This window comes from Callionymus lyra, chromosome 2 (genome assembly GCF_982586985.1).
Source record: "Callionymus lyra chromosome 2, fCalLyr1.hap1.1, whole genome shotgun sequence".
Classification (NCBI taxonomy): Eukaryota; Metazoa; Chordata; class Actinopteri; order Syngnathiformes; family Callionymidae; genus Callionymus; species Callionymus lyra.
Window position 1 is genome coordinate 278428 of NC_141819.1, and position 10412 is coordinate 288839.

Here is a 10412-nt window from a genome sequence, read left to right on the forward strand (position 1 = left end):
AGGTCAGATCATGTGTAAGGTCAGATCATGTGACAGGTCAGGTCATGTGACAGGTCAGATCATGTGACAGGTCAGATCATGTGACAGGTCAGATCATGAGTTAGGTCAGATCATGTGTAAGGTCAGATCATGTGACAGGTCAGATCATGTGACAGGTCAGGTCATGTGACAGGTCAGATCATGTGACAGGTCAGATCATGTGACAGGTCAGATCATGAGTTAGGTCAGATCATGTGACAGGTCAGATCATGTGACAGGTCAGGTCATGTGACAGGTCAGATCATGTGACAGGTCAGATCTAGTGTAAGGTCAGATCATGTGACAGGTCAGATCATGTGTAAGGTCAGGTCATGTGCTAGGTCAGATCATGTGACAGGTCAGGTCATGTGACAGGTCAGATCATGTGACAGGTCAGATCATGAGTTAGGTCAGATCATGTGACAGGTCAGATCATGTGACAGGTCAGATCATGTGACAGGTCAGATCATGTGACAGGTCAGATCTAGTGTAAGGTCAGATCATGTGACAGGTCAGATCATGTGTAAGGTCAGGTCATGTGCTAGGTCAGATCATGTGACAGGTCAGGTCATGTGACAGGTCAGATCATGTGACAGGTCAGATCTAGTGTAAGGTCAGGTCATGTGACCGGTCAGATCATGTGACAGGTCAGGTCATGTGACAGGTCAGGTCATGTGACAGGTCAGATCATGTGTAAGGTCAGATCATGTGTTAGGTCAGGTCATGTGACAGATCAGGTCATGTGACAGGTCAGGTCATGTGACAGGTCAGATCATGTGTAAGGTCAGGTCATGTGACAGGTCAGGTCATGTGACAGGTCAGATCATGTGACAGGTCAGATCATGTGACAGGTCAGGTCATGTGACAGGTCAGATCATGTGTTAGGTCAGATCATGTGACAGGTCAGATCATGTGTTAGGTCAGATCATGTGACAGGTCAGGTCATGTGACAGGTCAGATCATGTGTAAGGTCAGGTCATGTGACAGGTCAGATCATGTGACAGGTCAGATCATGTGACAGGTCAGGTCATGTGACAGGTCAGATCATGTGTAACGTCAGATCATGTGACAGGTCAGATCATGTGACAGGTCAGGTCATGTGACAGGTCAGATCATGTGACAGGTCAGATCATGTGTAAGGTCAGATCATGTGACAGGTCAGGTCATGTGACAGGTCAGATCATGTGACAGGTCAGGTCATGTGACAGGTCAGATCATGTGACAGGTCAGGTCATGTGACAGGTCAGATCATGTGACAGGTCAGATCATGTGTAAGGTCAGATCATGTGTTAGGTCAGATCATGTGTAAGGTCAGGTCATGTGACAGGTCAGATCATGTGACAGGTCAGATCATGTGACAGGTTCAGATCATGTGACAGGTCAGATCATGTGACAGGTCAGATCATGTGACAGGTCAGATCATGTGACAGGTCAGATCATGTGTTAGGTCAGATCATGTGTAAGGTCAGATCATGTGACAGGTCATATCATGTGACAGGTCAGGTCATGTGACAGGTCAGATCATGTGTAAGGTCAGGTCATGTGACAGGTCAGATCATGTGACAGGTCAGATCATGTGACAGGTTCAGATCATGTGACAGGTCAGATCATGTGTATGGTCAGGTCATGTGACAGGTCAGATCATGTGACAGGTCAGATCATGTGACAGGTCAGATCATGTGACAGGTTCAGGTCATGTGACAGGTCAGGTCATGTGACAGGTCAGATCATGTGACAGGTCAGATCATGTGACAGGTTCAGATCATGTGACAGGTCAGATCATGTGACAGGTCAGATCATGAGTTAGGTCAGATCATGTGACAGGTCAGATCATGTGACAGGTCAGATCATGTGACAGGTCAGGTCATGTGACAGGTCAGATCATGTGACAGGTCAGATCATGTGTAAGGTCAGATCATGTGACAGGTCAGGTCATGTGACAGGTCAGATCATGTGACAGGTCAGGTCATGTGACAGGTCAGATCATGTGACAGGTCAGGTCATGTGACAGGTCAGATCATGTGACAGGTCAGATCATGTGTAAGGTCAGATCATGTGTTAGGTCAGATCATGTGTAAGGTCAGGTCATGTGACAGGTCAGATCATGTGACAGGTCAGATCATGTGACAGGTTCAGATCATGTGACAGGTCAGATCATGTGACAGGTCAGATCATGTGACAGGTCAGATCATGTGTATGGTCAGGTCATGTGACAGGTCAGATCATGTGACAGGTCAGATCATGTGACAGGTCAGATCATGTGACAGGTTCAGGTCATGTGACAGGTCAGGTCATGTGACAGGTCAGATCATGAGTTAGGTCAGATCATGTGACAGGTCAGATCATGTGACAGGTCAGGTCATGTGACAGGTCAGATCATGTGACAGGTCAGATCTAGTGTAAGGTCAGATCATGTGACAGGTCAGATCATGTGTAAGGTCAGGTCATGTGCTAGGTCAGATCATGTGACAGGTCAGGTCATGTGACAGGTCAGATCATGTGACAGGTCAGATCATGAGTTAGGTCAGATCATGTGACAGGTCAGATCATGTGACAGGTCAGATCATGTGACAGGTCAGATCATGTGACAGGTCAGATCTAGTGTAAGGTCAGATCATGTGACAGGTCAGATCATGTGTAAGGTCAGGTCATGTGCTAGGTCAGATCATGTGACAGGTCAGGTCATGTGACAGGTCAGATCATGTGACAGGTCAGATCTAGTGTAAGGTCAGGTCATGTGACCGGTCAGATCATGTGACAGGTCAGGTCATGTGACAGGTCAGGTCATGTGACAGGTCAGATCATGTGTAAGGTCAGATCATGTGTTAGGTCAGGTCATGTGACAGATCAGGTCATGTGACAGGTCAGGTCATGTGACAGGTCAGATCATGTGTAAGGTCAGGTCATGTGACAGGTCAGGTCATGTGACAGGTCAGATCATGTGACAGGTCAGATCATGTGACAGGTCAGGTCATGTGACAGGTCAGATCATGTGTTAGGTCAGATCATGTGACAGGTCAGATCATGTGTTAGGTCAGATCATGTGACAGGTCAGGTCATGTGACAGGTCAGATCATGTGTAAGGTCAGGTCATGTGACAGGTCAGATCATGTGACAGGTCAGATCATGTGACAGGTCAGGTCATGTGACAGGTCAGATCATGTGTAACGTCAGATCATGTGACAGGTCAGATCATGTGACAGGTCAGGTCATGTGACAGGTCAGATCATGTGACAGGTCAGATCATGTGTAAGGTCAGATCATGTGACAGGTCAGGTCATGTGACAGGTCAGATCATGTGACAGGTCAGGTCATGTGACAGGTCAGATCATGTGACAGGTCAGGTCATGTGACAGGTCAGATCATGTGACAGGTCAGATCATGTGTAAGGTCAGATCATGTGTTAGGTCAGATCATGTGTAAGGTCAGGTCATGTGACAGGTCAGATCATGTGACAGGTCAGATCATGTGACAGGTTCAGATCATGTGACAGGTCAGATCATGTGACAGGTCAGATCATGTGACAGGTCAGATCATGTGACAGGTCAGATCATGTGTTAGGTCAGATCATGTGTAAGGTCAGATCATGTGACAGGTCATATCATGTGACAGGTCAGGTCATGTGACAGGTCAGATCATGTGTAAGGTCAGGTCATGTGACAGGTCAGATCATGTGACAGGTCAGATCATGTGACAGGTTCAGATCATGTGACAGGTCAGATCATGTGTATGGTCAGGTCATGTGACAGGTCAGATCATGTGACAGGTCAGATCATGTGACAGGTCAGATCATGTGACAGGTTCAGGTCATGTGACAGGTCAGGTCATGTGACAGGTCAGATCATGTGACAGGTCAGATCATGTGACAGGTTCAGATCATGTGACAGGTCAGATCATGTGACAGGTCAGATCATGAGTTAGGTCAGATCATGTGACAGGTCAGATCATGTGACAGGTCAGATCATGTGACAGGTCAGGTCATGTGACAGGTCAGATCATGTGACAGGTCAGATCATGTGTAAGGTCAGATCATGTGACAGGTCAGGTCATGTGACAGGTCAGATCATGTGACAGGTCAGGTCATGTGACAGGTCAGATCATGTGACAGGTCAGGTCATGTGACAGGTCAGATCATGTGACAGGTCAGATCATGTGTAAGGTCAGATCATGTGTTAGGTCAGATCATGTGTAAGGTCAGGTCATGTGACAGGTCAGATCATGTGACAGGTCAGATCATGTGACAGGTTCAGATCATGTGACAGGTCAGATCATGTGACAGGTCAGATCATGTGACAGGTCAGATCATGTGTATGGTCAGGTCATGTGACAGGTCAGATCATGTGACAGGTCAGATCATGTGACAGGTCAGATCATGTGACAGGTTCAGGTCATGTGACAGGTCAGGTCATGTGACAGGTCAGATCATGTGACAGGTCAGATCATGTGACAGGTTCAGATCATGTGACAGGTCAGATCACATGATCTGACCTGTAACTTATGGTTCCACGCACACGGCTCAGGACCAGAGGAGAGAAATCTTTTCAGGCTGTTGCTCCTAAGCTTTGGAACGATCTTCTCTCTCTTTGCTCTTGATGATCTACTGACTCCTTCAAGAAACATCTGTGTTTGATGATCTACTGACTCCTTCAAGAAACATCTGTGTTTGATGATCTACTGACTCCTTCAAGAAACATCTGTGTTTGATGATCTACTGACTCCTTCAAGAAACATCTGTGTTTGATGATCTACTGACTCCTTTAAGAAACATCTGTGTTTGATGATCTACTGACTCCTTCAAGAAACATCTGTGTTTGATGATCTACTGACTCCTTCAAGAAACATCTGTGTTTGATGATCTACTGACTCCTTCAAGAAACATCTGTGTTTGATGATCTACTGACTCCTTCAAGAAACATCTGTGTTTGATGATCTACTGACTCCTTCAAGAAACATCTGTGTTTGATGATCTACTGACTCCTTCAAGAAACATCTGTGTTTGATGATCTACTGACTCCTTCAAGAAACATCTGTGTTTGATGATCTACTGACTCCTTCAAGAAACATCTGTGTTTGATGATCTACTGACTCCTTCAAGAAACATCTGTGTTTGATGATCTACTGACTCCTTCAAGAAACATCTTAAGAGGTTTCTATTTGTTCAGGCTTTTCCTTGAATTTCTCGAACTCCTGTGTTGTTCTCAGTATTATCTTGATCTTTAAAGTATGTACTTTATTGAATATTGTTTTGACTGTTTAAGCGCTTTGTGACCCTGGTCTCGAAAAGCGCTATATAAATAAATATTACTTACTTACTTACTTACTATGTGTTAGGTCAGATCATGTGACAGGTCAGATCATGTGTTAGGTCAGGTCATGTGACAGGTCAGGTCATGTGACAGGTCAGATCATGTGACAGGTCAGGTCATGTGACAGGTCAGATCATGTGACAGGTCAGATCATGTGTAAGGTCAGGTCATGTGACAGGTCAGGTCATGTGTAAGGTCAGATCATGTGTAAGGTCAGGTCATGTGACATGTCAGGTCATGTGACAGGTCAGGTCATGTGACAGGTCAGATCATGTAACAGGTCAGATCATGTGTTAGGTCAGGTCATGTGACAGGTCAGGTCATGTGACAGGTCAGGTCATGTGACAGGTCAGATCATGTGACAGGTCAGATCATGTGTAAGGTCAGGTCATGTGACAGGTCAGGTCATGTGACAGGTCAGGTCATGTGACAGGTCAGATCATGTAACAGGTCAGATCATGTGTTAGGTCAGGTCATGTGACAGGTCAGGTCATGTGACAGGTCAGATCATGTAACAGGTCAGATCATGTGACAGGTCAGATCATGTGACAGGTCAGATCATGTGTTAGGTCAGATCATGTGTAAGGTCAGATCATGTGACAGGTCAGGTCATGTGACAGGTCAGATCATGTGACAGGTCAGATCATGTGACAGGTCAGATCATGTGTAAGGTCAGATCATGTGTAAGGTCAGATCATGTGACAGGTCAGGTCATGTGACAGGTCAGATCATGTGTAAGGTCAGATCATGTGACAGGTCAGATCATGTGACAGGTCAGATCATGTGTAAGGTCAGGTCATGTGCTAGGTCAGATCATGTGACAGGTCAGGTCATGTGACAGGTCAGATCATGTGTAAGGTCAGATCATGTGCTAGGTCAGATCATGTGTAAGGTCAGGTCATGTGACAGGTCAGATCATGTGTAAGGTCAGATCATGTGACAGGTCAGGTCATGTGTAAGGTCAGATCATGTGACAGGTCAGATCATGTGACAGGTCAGATCATGTGTAAGGTCAGGTCATGTGACAGGTCAGGTCATGTGACAGGTCAGATCATGTGACAGGTCAGATCATGTGACAGGTCAGATCATGTGACAGGTCAGATCATGTGTTAGGTCAGATCATGTGTAAGGTCAGGTCATGTGACAGGTCAGATCATGTGTAAGGTCAGATCATGTGCTAGGTCAGATCATGTGTAAGGTCAGGTCATGTGACAGGTCAGATCATGTGTAAGGTCAGATCATGTGACAGGTCAGGTCATGTGTAAGGTCAGATCATGTGACAGGTCAGATCATGTGACAGGTCAGATCATGTGTAAGGTCAGGTCATGTGACAGGTCAGGTCATGTGACAGGTCAGATCATGTGACAGGTCAGATCATGTGACAGGTCAGATCATGTGACAGGTCAGATCATGTGTAAGGTCAGATCATGTGACAGGTCAGATCATGTGACAGGTCAGATCATGTGACAGGTCAGATCATGTGACAGGTCAGATCATGTGTTAGGTCAGATCATGTGTAAGGTCAGGTCATGTGACAGGTCAGGTCATGTGACAGGTCAGGTCATGTGACAGGTCAGATCATGTGTAAGGTCAGATCATGTGACAGGTCAGATCATGTGACAGGTCAGGTCATGTGACAAGTCAGGTCATGTGACAGGTCAGATCATGTGACAGGTCAGATCATGTGACAGGTCAGGTCATGTGACAGGTCAGATCATGTGTAAGGTCAGATCATGTGACAGGTCAGGTCATGTGACAGGTCAGATCATGTGTAAGGTCAGATCATGTGACAGGTCAGATCATGTGTAAGGTCAGATCATGTGACAGGTCAGGTCATGTGACAGGTCAGATCATGTGTAAGGTCAGGTCATGTGTAAGGTCAGATCATGTGACAGGTCAGATCATGTGACAGGTCAGATCATGTGTAAGGTCAGGTCATGTGACAGGTCAGGTCATGTGACAGGTCAGGTCATGTGACAGGTCAGATCATGTGTAACGTCAGGTCATGTGTAAGGTCAGATCATGTGCTAGGTCAGATCATGTGACAGGTCAGGTCATGTGGCAGGTCAGATCATGTGACAGGTCAGATCATGTGTAAGGTCAGGTCATGTGCTAGGTCAGATCATGTGACAGGTCAGATCATGTGACAGGTCAGGTCATGTGACAGGTCAGGTCATGTGACAGGTCAGGTCATGTGACAGGTCAGATCATGTGTAAGGTCAGATCATGTGACCTTGTAAGCTGCGAGGTGAAGAGCTGTGAATCCATTTCTGCTGAGTCTGGACGGACGTAAACCTTTGACCATCAGAGTCTGAACATGTGATTCATTTCCTGCAAACATAACAAACATATTAAACATAACAAACATAACAAACATAACAAACATAATAAACATAACAAACATAACAAACATAACAAACATAAGAAATATAACAAACATAACAAACATAACAAACATAATAAATATAACAAACATAACAAACATAACAAACATAATAAATATAACAAACATAACAAACATAACAAACATAACAAACATAACACACATAATAAATATAACAAACATAACAAACATAACAAACATAAGAAATATAACAAACATAACAAACATAACAAATATAACGAACATAACAAACATAACAAACATAACAAACATAACAAACATAAAAAACATACTAAACATAACAAACATAACAAACATAAAAAACATAACAAATATAACAAACATGACAAAAATAACAAACATAACAAATATAACAATCATAACAAACATAACACACATAATAAATATAACAAACACAACAAATATATTAATCATAACAAACATAACAAACATAATAAATATAACAAACATAACAAACAATAAATATAACAAACATAACAAATATAACAAACATAATAAATATAACAAACATAACAAATATAACAAACATGACAAAAATAACAAACATAATAAATATAACAAACATAACAAACATAATAAATATAACAAACATAACACACATAACAAAAATAATAAATATAACAAACAAAACAAACATAACAAACATACAAATTGGTGCGAAGCCCTCTAACGGCTTCGCTATTGGTTTACCCCGAGGCACCGCCTCGTCTCTGAGAAAGCCTAATGAACTCGCCACCCAGCAGGGGGCAGTCCACTTCCTATAAAGGCGGGAAGCACCCGCCGCACTTCCTCCAACTGAAAACTCAGCGAGAAGGGCGGCCGCTGGGCGACGAGGTTAGAGGGCTTCGCACCAATTCGTAGAACCTGAGGTTATGATAGATAACTCAGGGGTTCTACTTCATTGGTGCTCCGCCCTCTAACGGCTTCGCTATTGGTTTAGACCCAAGGCGAAGCCTGACGGGATAAATGTACCCCCAGCTGGACGCCGCTCCTGGAGCAGCATCGCTAGGGCCCCGCCGGCCCAGGAACCAAGTCCAATGGAGCCGTGGGCCTCGAGGGGGCACAGCAGCGCTCAAAACCGTATGAGCTACTGATCCCGCCATCATGTCAAGGAGATTAGGCGTTAGCAAGGTTCACGTGGACGCCCAAGAAGCAGCTGAGCAGATGACCTCTGCTGCCACACCCAGTGAAGAGCCACTGAGGCTGTCACACCACGGGTGGAATGTGCCCTCAGTCCGCTAGGAGCAGATCCACCCGCTGCTTGGTAGGCCCGGATAATGGCCGATCTCACCAATGAGAAACCTATGGGAGGAGATCGCCTCACCCCGTCGGCAGCTACTGCGGCAGATGAATAGGGCATCAGAGCGCCTAACACAGCCACCCGCAGCAAGACACCGAAGACTCCTCGACGCCAAGAAAGACTCAGGGCTAGTGGAGAGAGCACAAGCTCACTCGCTCTCTGCGTGGTTGTTAGTGTCAAAGAGGAGCGATACCTTGAAGACAAGATGTCCAGTGGGACTTGGTCAAGAGGCTCGAAGGTCGGGCCTTTGAGAGAGTCCAGTACAACCTGGAGATCCCACTGAGGGCTGGAAGGCCTTGCAGGAAGTCGAAGCCTGCAGGCACCCCGTAAGAAAAACGCGCCACCAGAGGGTGGGCGCGAGCCGAAGCACCCTCAACCCGACATGCCTCGTTGCTATGACTGATGCGAACACTCTGTGTTGCCAAGTCCGTCCGCTATCCAGCAAAAGTTGCAGGAAGACAGGACAGCAGAGACCAAACAGGAGCTGGGGTCGAAGGACCGGTCTGCACACCAGCGGGAGAAATCCCCCACTTCGAGGCATAAGGCCTGCGCTGGAGAACGCCCGGGTCCAAAGTCCTGCTCAGCTCGTCCCGTGCAGGAGCCACGCTTGAGAGGCCGGGGGCAGCAGGGGCCCAAGGGACAGCAAGGAGCGATACCTTGAAGACAAGATATCCAGTGGGACTTGGTCAAGAGGCTTGAAGGTTGGGCCTGTGAGAGAGTTCAGTACAACTGGAGATCCCACTGAGGGCTGGAAGGCCTTGCAGGAGGTCGAAGCCTGCAGGCACCTCGTAGGAAAAACGCGCCACCAGAGGGTGGGCGCGAGCCGAAGCACCCTCAACCCAACATGCCTCGTAGCTATGGCTGATGCGAACACTCTCAGTGACGCCAAGTCCGTCCGCTATCCAGCAAAGTTGCAGGAAAAACAGGACAGCAGACACCAAACAGGAGCTGTGGGGTCCACATAACAAACAGAACAAACAGAACAAATATAACAAACATAATAAATATAACACACATAACAAACATAACAAATATAACAAACATAATAAATATAACAAACATAACAAACATAATAAATATAACACACATAAGAAACATAACAAACATAACAAACATAACAAACATAACAAATATAACAAACATAATACATATAACAAATATATAAAGATAATAAATACAACAAACATAATAAATATAACACACATAACAAACATAACAAATATAACAAACATAACAAACAGAACAAATATAACAAACATAATAAATATAACAAATATATAAACATAATAAATACAACAAACATAATAAATATAACACACATAACAAACATAACAAACATAACAAATATAACAAAGATAATAAAGATAATAAATATAACAAATAT

The 10412-nt window shown here is 44.9% G+C and overlaps 1 protein-coding gene across 2 annotated transcripts in view; it reads right to left on the reverse strand.

The window, feature by feature from the left end:
• Positions 1–10412, reverse strand: part of tnni3k (TNNI3 interacting kinase) — a 57310-nt gene that overhangs the window by 22524 nt on the left and 24374 nt on the right. For both annotated transcript variants that reach the window (XM_087783157.1, XM_087783156.1), the window contains one exon: positions 7558–7655. In XM_087783157.1, coding sequence (XP_087639283.1) covers positions 7558–7655 — 98 coding nt within the window. The remainder of the gene's footprint in view (positions 1–7557; positions 7656–10412) is intronic.